Genomic DNA, 22192 nt, shown 5'->3' with positions numbered 1-22192 from the left:
ACAAGCGATTCCCAAGATAATCAAAACTATTAATACAGCTAATTACTCAATGAACTTTCTAACTTTTCACAACTTTGTGGTATAAACAAGCGATTCCCAAGATAATCAAAACTATTAATACAGCTAATTACTCAATGAACTTTCTAACTTTTCACAACTTTGTGGTATAAACAAGCGATTCCCAAGATAATCAAAACTATTAATACAGCTAATTCCTCAATGAACTTTCTAACTTTTTACAACTTTGTGGTATAAACAAGCGATTCCCAAGAATCATGTATTTATTTAATTTTATTGCAATTTATTATTTTTACTTATTTGAAATTATGCTCAGTATCATTTTTTTCTAAATCTTCTATTGATGATCATTTAACTTTTTACAATGTAAACAGCATTTGTAACTGTAGCATTTAAAAAAAAAAAAACGTACTTTAAAAGTGTCACATTCTTCACATGAATATTTATTTGTGTATTTTATTTGTGTTTAATATTGATGTTTTCTATAATATTTTCCTTTTCTTTGATACTAACTACAAAAAAAATTAAAACAAACTGGCCATTTAAGGTAGCACAATACAAAGATTTTTCATCCCCAATCAGACATCTTTAAACTGATGTTATTTCACTCATCCTTCTTTCAAATTGTGATAATTTCATTATGACATAATTATTACATAATTAATTGTTATGTAATTAGTTGCTATATTGTGATGTCCACACTTGAATGAATTTAACTTCTTTGTTATTCATAGCATCCCAAAATATTTTATAGATTCGTGCACAACACAGTTTGACCTCCAAAGTTTGACCTCCAAAACTGTGTTTCAGATTTTTCCAATTGTATTTCATTCTCTCATAAATCTTCAATGAAGTTTGCAACATCAATTCATAAGAGAGCACTAAATTCAATTGGGTATAACATTGGTTCTATTGATGTTTTTGGAAATCTGAGACACGGTTTGGAGGTCAAGCTGTGTTGTACAAGAATCTATAAAATATTTTGGGATGCTATGAATAACAAAGAAGCTAAATTCATTCAAGTATGGACATCACAATATAGCAACTAATTACATAACAATTGATTATGTAATAATTATGTCATAATGAAATTATCACAATTTGAAAGATTAATCTTTCTTCTTTCTTTTGGTACCTCATTTATAAAATATAAAGAAGGATGAAATGAATTACATCAGTTTAAAGTTATCTGATTGGGAGTGAAAAAATCTTTGTATTGTGCTACCTTAATAGCATACAGCTATTTAGTAGATAATTTCTGATTTTAACAGAGTTATCACACCCCTGACATTTCATATCAATAGACATTTGCCATTTTGGTCAATCTGGTAGACAGAAAAGGGAAACATATTCTTTACTACAAATACCAGTATTTTCATCAGACCAAAATTGAAATTTAAAAAAAAGAAAATCAATTAAGTTTGCTACTAAAATGTTCATCTGTGTACTTACTTGTGACTTTTGAGTAGTCTTATCAAATGATTTAGCTACAACTGGAGCACAGTGACCTAGTTTAAACAAATGTTTACTTACTTGTGACTTTTAAGTAGTCTGATCAATGATTTAGCTACAACTGGAGCACAGTGACCTAATTTAATCAAATGTTTACTTACTTGTGACTTTTAAGTAGTCTGATCAATGATTTAGCTACAACTGGAGCACAGTGACCTTGATTAGTCAAATGTTTACTTACTTGTGACTTCTAAGTAGTCTAATCAATGATTTAGCTACAACTCCTACTTCTGCCTTTGGAGCACAGTGGTAATAAAGCTGAGCCACTGACATCACAACCTTAAAAATAAATAGAACATCGTCACCAGCACTGCAACATGTAATAATAACAGTTTTACAATTTATGATCTATATTTTACATGTTGAGTATTTTTTATTACAGAAGAGACATTTCATTTATTTTTTAATATGATTCGCACATAAGATACCATAAATCATGGCTAGTTTTTTATGGTGTAATTCATTCATGTACTGTTATTGGTTGTGAATGAACATAATGTAATGTTTTAGAGATAATTTGGCTTCTTCATATATTTTTTTATAAGTGAAAAATTCAGTAAAAACAAGTATGTGTCCATAGTACACAGATGCCCCACTCGCACTATCATTTTCTATGTTCAGTTGATCCTGAAATGGTGTCAAAAATCTTATTTAACATTTAAAGTAGAAAGATCATATCATAGGAAACATGTGCTCAAAGTTTTAAGTTGTTTGGACTTCAACTTCATCTAAAACTTTAACAAAAAATGTTAACCTGAAACTCGGAATATATCATTTTTTATGTTCAGCGGACCCTGAAATTGGGATCAAAATCTAATTTGGAATTTAAAATTACAAAAGATCATATTATAGGGAACATGATTACTAAGTTTCATGTTGATTAGACTTGAACTTCATAAAAACTACCTAGACCTAAAACTTTAACCTGCAGCAGGACAGACAAACGAAGGGACAAGCGGACCGATGAACACTTTGAACAGATAACTAATGAACAAACAGACGTACAAACCAGACAACATAAAACCCCTCTACTATTGTAGGTGAGGTATAAAAACTGTTTTTACTATTAAGTAATGATTAAGTCTGTCTCAGTAAAAGTCGGTGATCCATGTCCCTGATATAAGTTATAATACCTACAGCAGAATTTCTACTATTAAGTAATGGTTTGGCCTGTCTCAGTAAAAGTCGGTGATCCGTGTCCATGATATAAGTTGGTTCTTTCTTTTCTTTTTCCTCCTCCTCCTCTTCCTCCTTTTCCGAATCTTCATAAAAACTTTTATTTTCTTTGGAGCTATCCTGATTTAATATAAAAAGTCAGCATTAATAGAGTTCTTGTAGAAATATCATAATTGGGTCAGCAATAATTTTATTTGGTCAAACAAGAATATCATTGATGAAGCTACAACCACAACCATGACAATATTCATCTAATTAAACAGTTTATTTCTTTAGATTCAATCAGGTACTATATAATCAACATAATCATGATGAGGGGGTGGGGGTCATATAATCATCATGGAAATGAAACTTACATAAGCCTTAGTCTCATATTTGGACTTTTTTTAAAGCGAGACATAAATTATGAAGTAATAAGTATGTGTTCACTATATTCTCCTGTCAGATGTGTTTAATCACAGGAAACATTGATTAGTGATTATTGGCCATACATCTCCAAGAGTAACTGTCACTTGGAAAACCTTTGGACTTATCATATATCAGGCAGTCTTATTACTGGAAACCTTTGAAGTCAGGATTTATTGATTGATAACCCAAAATATGCAATTTCCGACAAAATAATCCTGGAAAAATCTATCATGGTCATTTTTAAACTCAATTTTAACAAAAGTTAGCAATTTTATTTCAATTATTTGAATTTTAAATCCATCGTAACTACCAAATATGACTGTTACAAGACCCTTAATTGTCAGTTTTTTTGTTTTTAAACATATGCATTTGTATATAAAGACTTGTAGATTTTCACATTAGCTTCCTAATCCTTTGAAAGATTAGAGTAATCTCCATAAGAATTCAGACATCATACTTGTTGGTACTGATGAACAGAGTCCTGGCACTTTCATGAGTATAAAGCTTACTATTTATGTTAAAAGATACTTACTGTTTTATTAGGGTTGATGAATTGAGTTCTGGCATATCTTGTCAACATATTAACAATAACAACTTGACCCCATTCTTCTACATCCACCAGTAAGTTACAGAGTTTACGATAGTTCTTATGGATCAAATCTATCCGTTCTGGGCACACCTCCTCAAAAGCCTGGATAGCACTACCTGCCACAAGCTACAAAAGTAATGTACATATAATCAATTTAAGAATTAAATGCTTCTTTTTGCAAATTCATCGGGATGTAAAAGCATTGACCAAAGTGCATTCATTCTAATCAAAGAGCTGAATAGCTCTGAGGGGAAAGACGGCCCTTGTTTCTATTTAATTATTTTTGGAAAGGGGGGGTATCTTTTGATAGTTTTCATATGAAGAATGAAAAAGAGAACAGCTAGAACATGTAGAAAGGTTGACAATATTGAAATCAATTGTTGTTTATGTAATTTCATTTCCTTAGTTTAGGATTCAATTTGGACCAATGAAAGAGATCTGCATCTTCTAAATCTAAACATTTGATTAAAGTTGATAGCTAATTATAAAACTCAACTGAATTCTGTCATTTCACAACAACTACAATATTTTCTGAAATCTTGATTGTGTACTACTGAACTGCAGGCTCGGGCCATTTTCCATTTTTTGTGACAGTTCTCTTGGATTTTAGGTTTTTTCTTTAGAAAGTGTGGACTGAAAAATCTATTCAGTTTTAAATTTCCAATGAATTTTATGAAGTTCGGAGTTATAACTCTCATCACAGGGAATCAGGTACTAATAAAAAAAAAACAATATGAGAGATGTAAACTGTGTGAAGCTTGTTTCCAAATCTTAATTTTGAAATATTTGTAAATAATAAATATGTTTAAACTACAAAATGCAAATTTTTATTATTTTTTTTTTTACCATTACAATGATTATGTAGGTACACAAAAATTTAGTTTTAATAGAGACTACTAATCCAATGAAATGTTACATTTGAAGTGTTTAAATACATTAACTTTTATTTTAGTGGATAATTACTCATCAATTGAGGTGCTCCTGAATTGGAGGAAGATTCTCAGAATTTTTACAGAAAAAGTGGTCTGACTAATTAGCGACAAGAAGAATTTTAGCGACAAGAAGCGACAAGAAGAATATTTTTTTCTTGTCGCTAAATAGTCTTCTTGACGCTTCTTGTCGCTTTTTGACGCTTCTTGTCTCTGATTAGTAGGACTCGAAAAAAGTAATAAAATCGTTTCTTTCCCCTGTCTCATGTAACCCCACGATCTTTGTTGATTTTGAAAGTTGTTGACCTACAAATTAAAGTATTGTATGTTGATGTTTAAATCATCTACAGTAAACAATATTATGTTTAGATTTAACAAATACAAATTTGTAATTAGTGCACGATCTCTAAGAATGATTGAAATATTAAACCAGTGAACTGGTGAAGGATATTCCTGCTTCTTCCAAGAATGACGTCACTATAAAATGCAATGTAGGTTGGATATATTTAGAATATCTCGTCATACTAATTTTTCCGGATTGTAAAATAAGCGTTAATAGTGTAAAGGAGAGTTCAAGATACGATAATTTTGTGAGAAACAGAAGGGAAATGTGTAAAAAAGTGTTTAAAGTCAAACTATTCATTTCTGGGTCTCCTTCTCTTCAATCTAAGTAAGATTTGTTGGGGGGGTTTTCCACACTATAACATGTATAAAATCAAAATGAATGATGTGAGGGAGTGTCACTCTGGTCAATCCCATAGGGGATTGACGGCTTGAAGCCGTCTTTCCCCAAAAATGTAAGTACGGTCAACGCTTTTACAATCCTATGAATAACAAATAGAAGCATTTAATACATATAATTATTTATTTTTTCATCATGAATGTGACATTTCATTGTGTAATGAATGTTGATTTCAGAAGGATGCAATATTGCTGTTGGCCAATCCAAATAACGTATCATAATGAAACATACATACAATGTAATTCTTCTTACATGAACATAAAATTAATTGAACAAAATCAGATCTTTGAAGGCATGTTTATATTTTTTGGTAGGATGCTGGATTACTTAAAAACGCTTCAATATTGGTTGGGCTTCAATAAAAAAGTACTTTCAAAGAATCCAATATAAACTTGTTTTTTTAAACCCTGAAATAGTTAGAAATGGTATCACAAATATTGAAATTAGATTACAGCAATTAAATATGTATTCCAATAGAAGTATTTCAATTAATTTAATGCACATTTTCATTTTCATAAATTTAATCTGTTCTAAATGAATCTAAGGTAATTTTTACATATACCATTGTCCAATTAAGGAGGCTCGAGGGTACAAAAATTTCAGCAAAATTTCCAACATTTTTTTTTTATAACAAATTTTATTCATTACGCTATATCTATTAGCTATTATCAAAAATCAACCAAAAAAATCAATTTGTTTTGGCCCCAGATGACTTAGAAAATGATTACGTCAATAAAAAAGCTCCAAATTATCTTCCTTTTCTGCAAAAATGCTATTTTTTGGCATTGGACTTGAAATATCTTTTATGAATCATAAGTGACCTATATTTTTTTATTATTTTTTTTCAAATTTAATTTTAAAATTTAAGTGATTTCTGTAAGTTAGTTCTTTTTTTTATTTCGATATTACCTCTATTCATCAATTAGTTCAACAGAAAAATAGTCCATGAACAAAAATTCATGCTTCTTTCAAAGGCAGATTGTGAGCTTAAATGGACAGTGACATCATTTTTTTATTTCATTTTTCCATTAAGTATATGATAAAGTTCATTTATAGAAACAAAAACAGCGAAATCCTATATTTAAAAAAGTTTAGAGCATGTGTCGCTCACTTTGGTCTATGTGAATATTAAACAAAGGACGCAGATGGATTCATGACAAAATTATGTTTTGGTGATGGTGATGTGTTTGTACATCTTACTTTACTGAACATTCTTGCTGCTAACAATTATTTCTATCTATAATGAACTTGGCCCAGTAGTTTCAGTGGAAAATGTTAGTAAAAATTTACAAATTTTATGAAAATTGTTAAAAATTGACTATAAAGGACCATAACTCCTTAGGGGGTCAATTGACCAAGGTGACTTATTTTTAGGTCTTACTTTGCTGTACATTATTGCTGTATACAGTTTATCTCTATCTATAATAATATTCAAGATAATAACCAAAAACAGAAAAAAATCCCTAAAATTACCAATTCAGGGGCAGCAACCCAACAACAGGTTGTCTGATTCATCTGAAAATTTCAGGGCAGATAGATTTTGACCTGATAAACAATTTTACCTCATCAGATTTGCTCTAAATGCGTTGGTTTTTGAGTTATAAGCCAAAAACTGCATTTTACCCCTATGTTCTATTTTTAGCCATGGTGGCCATCTTGGTTGGTTGGCCAGGTCACCGGACACATTTTTTAAACTAAATACCCCAAAGATGATTGTGGCCAAGTTTGGATTATTTGGCCCAGTAGTTTCAGAGAAGATTTTTGTAAAAGAATACTGAGATTTATGAAAAATGGTTCAAAATTGACTATAAAGGGCAATAACTCCTTAAGTGGTCAACTGACCATTTTGGTCATGTTGACTTATTTGTAAATCTTACTTTGTTGAACATTATTGCTGTTTACAGTTTATCTCTATCTATAATAGTATTCAAGATAATAACCAAAAACAGCAAAATTTCCCTTAAATTACCAATTCAGGGGCAGCAACCCAACAACGGGTTGTCTGATTCATCTGAAATTTCAGGGCAGATAGATGTTGACCTGATAAACAACTTTCCCAATGTCAGATTTGCTCTAAATGCTTTGGTTTTTGAGTTATAAGCCAAAAACTGCATTTAAGCCCTATGTTCTATTTTTAGCCATGGTGACCATCTTGGTTGGTTGGCCGGGTCAAGCCACACATTTTTTAAACTAGATACCCCAAAGATGATTGTGGCCAAGTTTGGATTAATTTGGCCCAGTAGTTTCAGAGGAGAAGATTTTGTAAAAGATTACTGAGATTTACGAAAAATGGTTCAAAATTGACTATAAAGGGCCATAACTCCTAAAAGGGTCAATTGACCATTTCGGTCAAGTTGACTTATTGTAAATCTTATTTTGCTAAACATTATTGCTGTTTACAGTTTATCTCTATCTATGACAAGTGAAACTGCGAGCTACTGCTCACTGATGATACCCCCGCCGCAAGTGGATAATATTAATAGTGTAAAAATATGCAAGTGTTCGGTAAACAGGAAGTTGTCGAGTGATGAATCTGAAAACGCATCACACGGTATAGCTGACTTATAAAAATCCTGAAACCAAATTTCAGAAATCCTTGTATTGTAGTTCCTGAGAAAAATGTGTTGAAAATTTTTAACTTGGTTATCATGTGTAAAATCATACAAGTGTTTTCGGTAAACAGGAAGTAGTCGAGTGATGAATCTGAAAACGCATCACACGGTATAGCTGACTTATATAAATCCTGAAACCAAATTTCAGAAATCCTTGTATTGTAGTTCCTGAGAAAAATGTGACGAAAATTTTTAACTTGGTTATCATGTGTAAAATCATACAAGTGTTTTCGGTAAACAGGAAGCAGTCAAGTGATGAATCTGAAAACGCATCACACGGTATAGCTGACTTATATAAATCCTGAAACCAAATTTCAGAAATCCTTGTATTGTAGTTCCTGAGAAAAATGTGACGAAAATTTTTAACTTGGTTATCATGTGTAAAATCATACAAGTGTTCGGTAAACAGGAAGTTGTCGAGTGATGAATCTGAAAACGCATCACACGGTATAGCTGACTTATATAAATCCTGAAACCAAATTTCAGAAATCCTTGTATTGTAGTGAAAATTTTTAACTTGGTTATCATGTGTAAAATCATACAATTTTTTTCGGTAAACAGGAAGTAGTCGAGTGATGAATCTGAAAACGCATCACACGGTATAGCTGACTTATATAAATCCTGAAACCAAATTTCAGAAATCCTTGTATTGTAGTTCCTGAGAAAAATGTGACAAAAATTTTTAACTTGGTTATCATGTGTAAAATCATACAAGTGTTCGGTAAACAGGAAGTTGTCGAGTGATGAATCTGAAAACGCATCACACGGTATAGCTGACTTATATAAATCCTGAAACCAAATTTCAGAAATCCTTGTATTGTAGTTCCTGAGAAAAATGTGACGAAAATTTTCAACTTGGCTATCATGTGTAAAATCAGACAAGTGTTCGGTAAACAGGAAGTTGTCAAGTGATGAATCTGAAAACGCATCACACGGTATGGCTGACATATATAAATGTTGATACCAAATTACAGAAAGGGTGGATGTGTAGTTCCTGAGAAAAATGTGACGAAAGTTTCATGGGACGGACTGACTGACGGACGGACTGATGGACAGACTGATGGACGGACGGACGGACTGACAGACAGAGGTAAAACAGTATACCCCCCCTTTTTTAAAGCGGGGGTATAATAATATTCAAGATAATAACCAAAAACAGAAAAATTTCCCTAAAATTACCAATTCAGGGGCAGCAACCCAACAACGGGTTGTCCGATTCATCTGAAAATTTCAGGGCAGATAGATCTTGGTGCTTTGGTTTTTGAGTTATCAGCCAAAAACTGCATTTTACCGCTATGTTCTATTTTTAGCCATTGCAGCCATCTTGGTTGGTTGGCCAGGTCACCGGACACATTTTTAAAACTAGATACCCCAATGATGATTGTGGCCAAGTTTGGTTTAATTTGGCCCAGTAGTTTCAGAGGAGAAGATTTTTGTAAAAGTTAACAGACGATGCTGGACGACGGACGCAAAGTGATGAGAAAAGCTCACTTGGCCCTATGGGCCAGGTGAGCTAAAAATGGAGCCCCCTTAAGCACCTGAGTCTGGATGTCCAAATCTAAGGTCATTTTTACATACACTAATACAACCTACCGTAGTCTTATCAGCTAAAAGTTTTTCAATGACTTCAACAAGCTGTTCTTTGTTCTCTGGATCAAGACTGAAAAATAAAATGGACATCACCTGTAAGAGTTTGGAATAATTAATGATTACAAGTAATCTGCTTATTGCCATCGGATGTGTAAGTATTAATCCGTTAATTAATATAAATAAAACTCAAAATTCAAATTGACCATCATAATTATTTTCCCTAGTAAAATCAGTCTGTATGCATTTCAATTTTTACATTTCTCAAACAACACAATTTGTAGTTTCTTTGTACAATGTAATAGTTTAGTCATGTGAACAAATTGAAATCCCCCAGACACTGAGACAGTTCTATTTTTTAATTTCAGTATTTCTCATCAAATCATGCCTAATACATATATATATAAATAGAAGATGTGCATACCTTGTCCTTCAGAGTCAAACAAGCAGGTATAGCTAGTAATATACACCCTTAGCTTGGTCCCTTGATGTTACCCCAAATGTGACTTAAGCTCTCTAAAATCCTAGCTTAAACCTTGTATACCTGTATAATTAAGGAATGCCATGAGCTGCTGTTTTCCTGACATAGGGTGACATATCATCCCAGTTATATATATGATATTGATATACCTGTATAGTTTAGGAATGCCATGAGCTGCTGTTTTCCTGACATAGGGTGACATGTCATTGACAGCTTCCTTTATAGCCAGCATCATGATAGGTGAAATCATAGGTACACGGATACTTGACAACACTCTCAGTGCACTCGCTCTGATCAGCTGGTTAGGATCCTACAATATTTATGGTAATGTTAACTAGAGATCACAAAATATTAGCACTGCTCCTCGTCAAATGCATGCTTATGTACCCCCCTCCCCCTAAAAAACTAGATACATCTGAAGAGGTCCAACCATGAAGATTTAACAGAATAACTGTAGTTAAAAAACTTCAATTGGTTGTGTGATTTTAATTTATATTCATTTTTTGGCTTTTGTGCACTACACTCTGCTGTTGCAAATCGACAACCTCCCCACATCCCTATTTTTTTTAACCCCCCATCCCACATTTTTTTTTTTTAAAGTATCATAATTGTGTGGTAGATTTTGTCTTTTGGTTAAATGAAGCCTTTCTCCCAATCATTATAAGTCAGTGATGTTTAATTGTTTGTTATACCTTCATTGGTCTTTGTTCAATGTTATCATACCTTAAACATTGTTAAATGCTCGTTAAAGGTAACCATACCGTCAATGGTCTTTGTTCAATGTTATCATACCTTAAACATTGTTAAATGCTCTTTAAAGGTAATCATACCTTCATTGCTCTTTAAAAGTAACCATACCTTCATTGCTCTTTAAGGGGCCACGGTGGCCGAGTGGTCTAAGTGGTTACTACTGTAATAACTAGCAAGTCAACACTGAGGCTGTGAGTTCAAACCCCGCTCTTGCGGGTGCACTTGACTCCAATCTTAATTGACTAGGAATGTCAGTTTTCCTAAGGAAGGTCAGTGGATTTCTCCGGGCACTCAAGCTTCCTCCACCAATAAAACTGGCCACCACGAAAAATACCCTAAATGATGTGCTTAAAAGTGGTGTTAAAACACAAAAAATCAAAAATCAAATCAATGCTCTTTAAAAGTAACCGTACCTTCAAAGCTCTTTGGAATGTACTTATTGATAATAAAGCCAAATCTTGTTGTTCTTCTGCATATCTGGTCAGATAGACGTAAACCAACTTCTTTACCTAAAATTGTATATATTTCATTTTAAATTAATAATCTAAAATGAAACTTTAAATTATTCTGAATAAATGAGGAATATGTACATGGGAAACAGCTTTTTGTTGTTGGGATGTACAAGTACCTACAGTACGGGTAGAGACTTATTTTTTTATGGATGTCTTAATCCGTCTAGATGTCAAACTGGTCAGACAGTTGTCCCAGGGTAATAAACACTTGCTGTGATATTAACCTGCCAGCTTGATTAGAATTAAATTTTACCTGTACAGATATATTAGTATTTATGGAGGATAGATAAATGTAAAATATTGTTTTGTATTCAAAGAGATAGAATTAAGATTAAAATTAAATATCATGAATATGGGATTTTTTTTATAACTTGAAAATGAATAAAGACGATTTTTAACAATATATTGTGTTGCCAATTATTGTAATAGTTTTGTGCCAATAAACTATTTTGTATTTGTAAACCGTAAATATTTCATCTAATTCAAAATTATAACAACCAGGACTGTTTTCATGGTTTTCAATCGAAGTTTTAAATCAAAACAGACATCAATCCCGTAAATTATACAAGTTTTCGTTGATGGTTATATTATTTCCCCCTTTTAACGTCCTGTTCCTTTATATGTTATTATTAGTAGTCAAATCTACATGATTTTGTTAAACGTATTTCCATTTGTATCCATCTGATGAGTTAAGCCTTTTTTAACTGATTTTTATAGTTCATTGTTATGTGGTACTGTTATATCTCTGTCCTAGGTTAGGGGAGGGTTGGGATCCCCCTATCATGTTTAACCCTGTTACATTCTGTATATATACTGATATATGCCTGTCCCAAACCAGGACAAATCAGGAGCCTGTAATTCATTGGATGTTGTTTGTTGCTGTGTTTCATATTTGTTTTTCGTTCATTTTTTTTTGTGTACATTATTCAGGCCATTAGTCTTCTTATTTGAATTGTTTTACATTTGTTATTTCAAGACCTTCTAAAGCTAACTATGCAGTATGGGCTTTGTTCATTGTTGAAAGCTCTATAATCACCCACAGGTGTAAATTTCTGAGTCCTTTGGTCTCTTGTGGTGGATATTTGTCTTATTGGCCATCATACCACATCTTCTTTTTTATATATACATCAAATTTAGAATTTTTTATAAAGGGACATATTTCAAGAACATTGAAAGTAAAGCCCTATTTCATAACTTTGCTTGATGCAAACATAAGTTAGAGAACGTAAACTAATTTGAGATGTACATACAGAAGTACAGACAAGGGTAAAACTTAATGTCCCCTCCACTATCACAGTGACATCATAAAATATATCCTGGAAATCTAACTATTATTTTTATGTAGTGTACAGATGGATGGATGGGATTGATGCAATCATGCATAATTTTCTTGACTTTTGTTCCATTCTACATGTTCTAAAATGTTTCAGTATATTGTTCTATGGATAAAGTAAATGTCTGACCATATGAATACATTACCTCCAGATTTTTACAAACTACATTCTTAACCACAGCTGGAAACAAGTCAGAGGCATCTTTCCCTTTGGCAACCATCTACAAAATATTATCCAATTTAACATTGAAAACATTGTAAAGCAAAATGTAGCATATAAAGAAGTAAATTATATAAACTTAAATTAGACTTAATGAAAACTTATTCTATATTTTAACAATGTTTAAAGTACAAATGTAACAACATATTGCTTATAAGATATGCCATTATAATCCGTTTCACCTAGTTATATTATCCATCTTTGATCATCCAATATACTAATTGATCTTTGTAGAATTCTCCACCATAATTCATTTGAGGATACATGTAGGTACAGTGCAACCGGTTAACTTAAAATATTTAAAAATTCAATGACCTCTAGCTACATGAGAGCGCATGCACAAAGTAGAAGAAGTGATTACGCCTGGAAGGAGAGAAAAAGAAGTTTTCATCAATTTAAATCAAGCCGATTTGACTAAAAAGTGTAGTACGTATACAGGAACGCAAACACACGTTTTCAACACCAGTATTTATTAACTTTTCCTGAAATAAATACATGAGAAAACTGTAACTACCTGACCAAGAAATTTTGGTTTCAAATTACCCGCCATCTTTGTTGACATTTTCTTGACTAAAAATTTTCTCAATCAAAAAATCTTGACTAGCCAGTACCAAAGTCATCAATCCAACTGATTTAATTTAAATTTTAAAAATTAAATAGGATTCACAACAAGATAATGGAGTGCTAATTACACTCCTGTGTCAACAATCCCAACATACCACTTTGACAAAATATTTACTGACCCTATATTATACCTTATTAGGTCACTAGCACACTATGTAACTAATAATATATATCTGGCTAGGTACATGCAACTTAACATCCAAAGACAAAGGAGGAAAAATATCTCTCACAAGTTGGAGTACAGATAGCACTGAAGAAATCATGAGGGTACATAGAAATCATTGACATAGTTAAAGCCAAACTGTAAAATAACATTATTAGAGGTACCAGTATATTCCATTTCTGTTTACAATAAGGACAACACAAATTTTGTTGTTCAAGACAAGGAATTACTAAACCAAATATACTACAGGGGAAATCAGTCAAGACAAGGAATTACTAAACCAAATATACTACAGGGGAAATCAGTCAAGACAAGGAATCACTAAACCAAATATACTACAGGGGAAATCAGTCAAGACAAGGAATTACTAAACCAAATATACTACAGGGGAAATCAGTCAAGACAAGGAATAACTAAACCAAATATACTACAGGAGAAATCAGTCAAGACAAGGAATTACTAAACCAAATATACTACAGGGGAAATCAGGAAATTAAACCAATCTCTGAACTCAACATCAACCATATTCTCTGTTGACTTACATAAGAAATCAAAGTTTAAAGTAGGCGACCATAGGGACATCAAACATAGATGCTACTACAACTATAATCTATATAAAGACAGTGTACATCCCATTAGCTTACTATCAAAAGCTTGGCTAAGAAAAATAGCTGAACATATGTACTTGGACTGCTGGCAATAAACCTTTTTCAGTCAGTGTGGGCATATCCACACTAAACTGTCACCATAAATTGCAACATATACAGAAGTTAACTTACCAGTCAGTGTGGGCCTTCCTCACTTAACTGAATCCAAAGTCAAAGGAACAACTTACTCATCAGTCAGTGTATGCTTATCCACGCTAAACTGAACCCGTGCAAAACAACAAAGGAAAGAACTTTAAAATGAAAACACTATTAGTCTTAATAATTTTATTGGCGACCCTATACAAGAGCACACATCCAACATGCTCACATAAATCTAATGTATGGAAACCAAATCTGTCACCCCTATACATCTATACACAGACATGGACAAAACATCTGAAAAGATCAATTATGACTAAAGCTGATAAAAACAATTCACAGATTAAATGTTTACTAAATCTAGTAGAATAGCAGGAGACATCCAACAAAATCCTGGCCCTCAAAATAGAAACATCACAGTAAATCCTTGTGGTTTGTGTAACAGACCTGTCACATGGTCGTGCGAAGGTGTACAGTACGCCCAAGGAGTTTGTAATCCCAAACTCCATACTCCGATATTTTTCCTGGTGTAACACCAGGAAACTCCGACATCCCTCCCAAAATTCTCGGAGAAATTTGGGAGTATTCCCTCCGACTTCCGCGTAAATCCGCTACCTTTTGTTTATTGTATTAGCGACATCTCTCCCAGTCTGGTGTGACGCGGTGTGACACCAGGTAATTAATTGCCCTAATCCGTCTGATCTATGCCGGCACGCGACAGTCAAGGTATGTGAGATTTCTAATGTAATTAAACAATTGTATTTCCTGTCTATTGATTATCAGGTTATATCTGATTGCTTGAAACAAATGAAAGATTAAAATAAAAAGCAAAACGTTGTTGTTAATTCTTTCAATTACTCTGTACATTTTAATCAAGTTTTTAAACAACTATATTTGATTTTGACTTCCGTTTTTTTATCAGTAAATAAATATTTAATTTACTGAAAGAGATATAATTGTGCAACAATAAACGGAGACTAACGCTGAATAAATGAGGGCAGTTTAAAGAAAAATTACACGTCTCAAAGTTTTTTATACTACAAGTAAAAAAGAAAATATTATTCCTTATCTGTTATGCTAATTATTCTACGCCATTTCCATTTTACGATTACAAAATAAAAGTTTTCAAATCCAAAACGTTGTTGTTAAGGTTTATGTACCCTTCTGTAGCCATTTTTGTACGAACTTTTCAAACTTCAATTGTATCAAAACTACAGATGTAATAAATAATAGAGATAGGCCATTTTGTACATATTCCAAGGTAAAACTTGATGCAAAGCATTATTTTTTACTGTTCCATTGCATTTAATAGAAAAAGAGGACTTTGTGGCAAATAAATCAAGATTTTTATAGAAAATCCACAGCCTTTATCCTTGTACTCTCATATTTGGCAATTTGATGACTGATAGATATAGTATTATTGCATGCAGTGCTAGCATTGATTTCCTTAAAACAAGTTTATAAATGTAGTTATTGGTTAAGACAAGTATAAATATGGCCAAAATCAAGTACACCTTTTAGGGTGCGCTCGACTTTAGTGACTCAGCACGAGGTGTTTTGGAATTTACAGGTTACTTAGAACTTTTTGTAAAAAATAAACACTAGCACATCATAGAAAATAAGGTGAGTAATTTATGTTTCAAATTTTATAACAAAAATCTCTGTATTAAAGGCTGTGGATTTTCTATAAAAATCTTGATTTATTTGACACAAAGTCCTCTTTTTCTATCAAATGCAATGGAACAGTAAAAAATAATGCTTTGCATCAAGTTTCCCCTTGGAACATGTACTAAATGACCTATCTCTATTATTTATTATATCTTTAGTTTTGATACAATTGAGGTTTGAAAAGTTCGTACAAAAATGGCTACAGAAGGGTACATAAACCTTAATGCTTTCAATTGCATTAAAGTTTTATAAAAAAATTCTATACTTGATTATGACCTCGTTTTTTATTTATCGGTAATTGATATAACTTACGAAAAGAGACATACTTGCGTGAAAATAAACGGAAACTAACGCTGAAGGTATAAAATGTGAGCAGTGAGTTTAAAGAAAATTACGTGTCTTAAAACTTGTATATGCAAGTAAAAAAGAAAATACTATTCACCATTCGTTATGCTTAATAAGTCTACGGCATTTTCTCTTCACGATTAGCATTACTTTAGGATATAATACATTTCGGCTACAACAGGAATACTTCTATAGATAGCTGCATCAACTCGTCGTTGCATAATATTCATTTACGCACAATGAATGTAAACCTTTGTGTTGTATTTAGAACAGTTATCTTTAAATATTTTTAAAACAATTAATTGCCGTGGGAAGACGACACGCATCTCAGTGATCAACAGTGCGTGGTTGAACTTGAACTTGACTTCGCTCACAATATTGAATGCTAAAAATAGTGACATCAATTTTGTCCACGAGATTTTTATTTGGCGGGAAATAGTATCATGTAACGGTAAACTCAGGTGACCTTTCTGGATAACCGTGGGAAAATTCATGTAATGATTGACATTTGTGTGCGTTAAGATTGAGGCTCTAGAAGCTAGGTCCTTTTACAATTGATTAACCGGATTCTAAATTTTATTCCTTTTCTGAATAAACGAACATCAGCCTTTTATTTATACGTTTGTCAGTCAACAGAGGACATAAACCTGGACATTATTTATACTTCCATAGTCAACACTATACATTAATGGTAGATGAAAACAGGATGCATGTCGTTCAGTTCCTGATGGGCGTTGGTAGAGATCCTCTGTGAAAATGTGTCGATCGTAAAAATCCGATCCACATTTTTTTTTACATATTTCTTTCTTGTACGATATAATTTCATTTTAATATTCTATAGTATAAATTGTTGAAATACTTCTTTTTATATTTCGCCGAGGACTTTTTACAGCAGTAAAATACGGATTGCGCCAATCCAATTTTATTTTAAATAATAAAAGATCAATAACAGATCATAACAGATAAAAAACACATGATTTTATTTCTTCATATAATTAAATAAGGTTGTGATTATTGTGTTGTGTCTGGGCGGGGAATTATCTCAGTATTTATGAATATAGGGCTGCCACATTGCATACAAAACTATTTGTCACTTTACAGTTTCTTTTTTAAATTCAAATATTTCAAGTCGGTAATCTACCGAGGTAGTAAACATAATATTTTACATTTCATAATAAATTGAAAGTAACAGAGTTCACTTGTTGGTCCGATAAATTAACTCTAGGGTTTGATTTAGATTGGACAAATTACCGTAAAAACAACATTTTGTTTTAAGCCAGTTGATATTAATTATATAATATTGAACTATTAATGAACCGGATATTCACTGAGTAGGTCATAAAAGGTTCTAATTGTGGTAAAATCATCTTTGTTGAAACTTTGTTGAAAAAACAAAAATTATGACCTGATCGGACTATAATGAAAATACTAAATAAGTGTTTTATTCGTATTTTTATACGTTTTTACGTTTTATTTAATATGACAATGACATGGGCATATACATACAAGAATAATTATCTTATTTTAAATAAAAATGTCACACTTTTATCTGACAATGAATGGACATTTAAATAACGTATTTTAAAGCACACAGGTGCAATCAAGATCGATTAAATGTACAAAGGTAATAAATCTGGCTAATCCGATTATGTTGTCACGCGTCATTAATTTTCAGTTCATCCGATGGGCAATAAACCAATTAACAGCCACGCGGTGTTGGGAGATAATCTTTGGAGGAAATTGGGAGTAGAATCCGTGATTCGCGGTGTCACACCGCTACACTCGGAAATCGGTGATAAAAGTTCGCGATTACAAACTCTCTGGGCGTACTGTATGCTGTGATGATTGTAATATTTGGCATCACAGATCATGCATTGAACTTTGTAGTCATGACTATGAACTACTACACAGATAAAATGTGCAGTGGATGTGCTGCAAATGTGAATCCATAAATGTGGACTCGTTTACCTACCACAGCTTTGAACTATATACAACTAATATGTTCTCACCACTCTCAAGAACCTACTTTTCAATAGATAGCTCCTTAAATACATCAGTCTTCAACCAGGTGCTAATAGTAGCCCAAAATCCATTGGAAATAGACACAGTAGAAACAGCAAAAGAAGCAGTAACCTTACACAAAGTACAAACTCCACCATTTCAAATGTCCTTAAATTACCACCAAAAGGTAACCTACGTATTATGACGGTAAAGTGCCACAGTATCATTGACAAAAAAGACGAACTATCAGCTTCCATACATTACATCAAACCAGACATCATATGTGGAACTGAATCCTAGCTCAAACCAGGTAAACCAATGAAGAAAGATGCCATTAAATCAGCTGAAGTCTTCCCAGAGAACTTTAAAATCTGCGAAATTGAATGGTCTAAAATTAAATTGAAAAACAGCAAAGATCTGTTCATTGCATCATATTACATTCCTCACAGAAACATGAACAAATCTTAAACTATCACTAGAAAAGTTAACTACAGGAAAACCAAAACACATCATTATTGCTGGAGATTTCAACTGCCCAGACATCGAATGGATAAATATGGAAATAAAAACAGGAGCATCAGACAAAGAAGTACAACAAGCACTTATGGACCTATCTATTGAACAGAGCCTTGTCCAAATACATGTCAAACCAACAAGAGAGGGAAATCTGTTGGATCTGGTATTCACAAACAACCCGTCCCTTATCAAATCAACTGGAAAATGCACCAGGAATTTCAGACCATGATATCGTCGTTACAGACTCATTGATAAAACCATACCATTGTAAACAACGCCCACAGAAACGATACATGTTTGGGAAAGCAAACTGGGATCAGATTAAAACGGACATAAATATGATAACAAAGGACATCTATAATCATATACAAGATATGCCAATAGATAAAACCTGGCAAACCTTCAAGAACGGAGTACAGGCAACAATTGACACCAATGTACCATCTTAAATGATAAAGAAAAAGCACTCTATCCCATGGTTAAACAGCAAAATGCTAAAAAGGAAAGCAAGGTTGCACAAACATGCACTAAAAACTGGAAGCTACAAAGAATATAAACAATTCCAAAAAGACTGCAAATGCCAATTTAGAAAAGCAGAATGGAACTATATTAATGACATCATCAATGCAGGTTTTGAAAAGAATGGTTCTAAACCATTCCGGAACTATATGAAGCAAAGAAGCAAGATAATATAGGAGTAGCACCACTTAAGTCAAATGGAGGCCAAGAAACAAGCGCCGAGCCAAGGCAAAAAACTTTAGTGAATTTCAATACACAAACATCGTGGAAAGACAAGAAACCAGAAATAGCAGATCGTACAAATTAATAGACTGCAAAACAGACATTCGAAAGAACTCTTTTTTTCCCCAAAACAATAGTCAGTCAGGGGTACTACTTGTACAAGTGTATTTTATTTACTTGAAGAAGTAAAAAAAAATATACACATATAAGTAAATTTGTATGATACTTATACAAGTGAATTTTATTTACTTGTATAGGTAAAAAAAAAATTGGCAAAGTTATGTCCCTTAGGCATTCAGAATTTTTTACTTGTGTAAGTAAAAAAATCATCCTTTCTTCTTTTCTTGAATTCTTAAGATTTCTTTGCTCTAATAGAATTTTAAATTGTGTACCCTTTACAGATGTCTTTACTAATCATTTAAGTGTAATTTCGTGGACAATGAAAATCTCATTTGTCTGTCATCTTCATAACACTGCTCATTAACAAGCCCCAAAGGAGCAATTTTTGAAGGCCTTGCGCAAATATACAAGATCTTTGCTCAATCAGTTTCTTTGATGAATTAATGAGATGAAACATTGAACTTTAATGAAAAAATTTGAGCAAACCTGGGAAAAATCATTAAAGGCATGATTTTACATCTCAAAACTTGAGGATTTTTGTGAGATTGTAAGAAAAATTTACTTATACAAGTAAATTTTTTAGAAAATTAAGGGGAGATTATTCAAACATTATTTATTTACTTATATGTGTATATTTTTTTTTACTTCTTCAAGTAAATAAAATACACTTGTACAAGTAGTACCCCTGACTGATAGTAGAGTGGAACCATCTTGAAGAGGAAATTGCATGTCAAAAGACAGTTGAGGGATTCACGGCTGCCCTCCAACGGTTGGACTAACCAACCCGCTCTCCTTCCAGTGTGCATATATCATGTATATCCGCAATCGGATCCTGCACTGTGTAACATACAGATACAGAGATACAGATATATAGTTTGTTTATAATAAAAGTAATACTGACCCCTACAATTCTTTTCATGGCTTCTAGTTTTTGGTTATCTCTATTACTGTCTAACATTGTCTTTAAATCTTCATGTCTGTAAAAAATACCATTCAATGTTATTATAAAAAATCAATCATGTCAATATAACATTGAGTAAACATGGTATAATTGCTGTCAGGACAACATATAAACTATTTTTAAAAGGCATGTGCGAAATCACCAGATTTTTAAAGAACTCTCTAAACAGGTGTTTCCCAATTTTGGACACACATTACATATTCTTAAGGGTTTTATCCTCTTAATAAAGTGAAGACATCAGTCTTACATGTAGGTGCACGGATACACATGTACATGATTTATGACATGTATGAATGTTATGAATAAATGCATGTTTGAATAATGTGTAGATGTGATATGCAAGTGTTATAATAGAAAACTTAAGGGAACTTAAAATCTATCTAATAATTGTGCTTGACACTTGTCACTAAATTATTCGTCTTTTCGCTAATTAGCTCACACAACCAATATATAATTTGTTGATCCTCAGGCCGTCAGTCGTTTCCAGAAGCAAAGAAGCAGAGCATCCATAATTTTTGGACTGGAAAATATCCACTTATTGAATTGGTACGAACACTGACGACCCATAGCCCCAGCTTGTCTGATAAAACAGCCGTTGGACGTCAGAGCAAATAAGCTCGGACAAGAGTCAATATTGTTGTCGTTGAGTTACCCATTTACCGTTTAAAGTCAGTATTAAAGAATCCACTACTTGCTGGATCCGCGGTAAGATCTCCTTCAGCGCTTCCAGTAGAGGACGGAGGCTTCTCATTTGCGTAACCACCACTCATTTTGTGGTATTTTCTGTGCCGGTCTTTCAGAATCTTGTGATTGATAATTATCGGAAGTTACGTCCCTGCAAAATCAACTTCCGGTAATGACAATGACCGAAGGTAGAAACGGTCGAAATGAAAGAAGCGCACCATCGATAACCCACATATTAATTAGATAAACAATTTTAATCTTTAAAATTTTGGAGATTAAATTTTAGATACACAAATCATATATAACTAAGAATTTGAAGATTAAATATTACAATTCATATTTAAATCTTAATTCACGTTTTCCATAAGATGAGACTACTATAAGTGTTATACATATTCATGATATTATAGAGTCTTAGTTCATAAGATAGTGGATTTAGAGTTTCAAATGGTAGTCCTGCAGTTTATATATTGTAAATTGTATTAAACTGTTACTTTGGATTTTAAATAATACAGTATTGAACTTTTAATCTTCTTTGTGTTTATGTTTACTTGCAAGACTTCGTTCAGACTACTATAGGATCTATTTTTTCATTTATGTAACCAGGATTCCTTTAACAGTTTAATCACGCTACCAGTAGATTTTAGGGTAACCCTGTTAAAGAGTATACTTTGCATTTGTCGTCCGTGTACGAGTGAAATGTATCAATGCAACAACACAGCACAACCGCACGCATTCACACTTAAGTTTAAGT

General features: G+C 32.6%; 1 protein-coding gene across 4 annotated transcripts in view; it reads right to left on the bottom strand.

The window, feature by feature from the left end:
- LOC139518714 (AP-3 complex subunit beta-2-like) overlaps positions 1 to 21618 on the bottom strand; it is a 62901-nt gene extending 41283 nt beyond the window's left edge. For 2 of the 4 annotated variants that reach the window (XR_011663437.1, XM_071310193.1), the window contains exons 1-9: positions 21415 to 21618; positions 20695 to 20770; positions 12796 to 12870; positions 11218 to 11313; positions 10204 to 10364; positions 9580 to 9646; positions 3647 to 3829; positions 2668 to 2826; positions 1712 to 1809 (exon numbers count right to left, since the gene is read on the bottom strand). Coding sequence is in view for 3 of the 4 variants with exons in the window: in XM_071310193.1 (XP_071166294.1) it covers positions 1712 to 1809; positions 2668 to 2826; positions 3647 to 3829; positions 9580 to 9646; positions 10204 to 10364; positions 11218 to 11313; positions 12796 to 12870; positions 20695 to 20770; positions 21415 to 21524 (1025 nt within the window). In the remaining variant the exon portion in view is untranslated. The remainder of the gene's footprint in view (positions 1 to 1711; positions 1810 to 2667; positions 2827 to 3646; positions 3830 to 9579; positions 9647 to 10203; positions 10365 to 11217; positions 11314 to 12795; positions 12871 to 20694; positions 20771 to 21414) is intronic. The other 2 variants (XM_071310191.1, XM_071310192.1) reach the window with 1 other exon arrangement.
- Positions 21619 to 22192: the final 574 nt, after the last annotated feature.

The sequence above is a fragment of the Mytilus edulis genome, chromosome 4, assembly GCF_963676685.1.
Source record: "Mytilus edulis chromosome 4, xbMytEdul2.2, whole genome shotgun sequence".
In the NCBI taxonomy this organism is placed as follows: Eukaryota; Metazoa; Mollusca; class Bivalvia; order Mytilida; family Mytilidae; genus Mytilus; species Mytilus edulis.
Note: the sequence above shows the minus strand (reverse complement) of the source record. Positions and strands in the feature narration are given on the sequence as shown.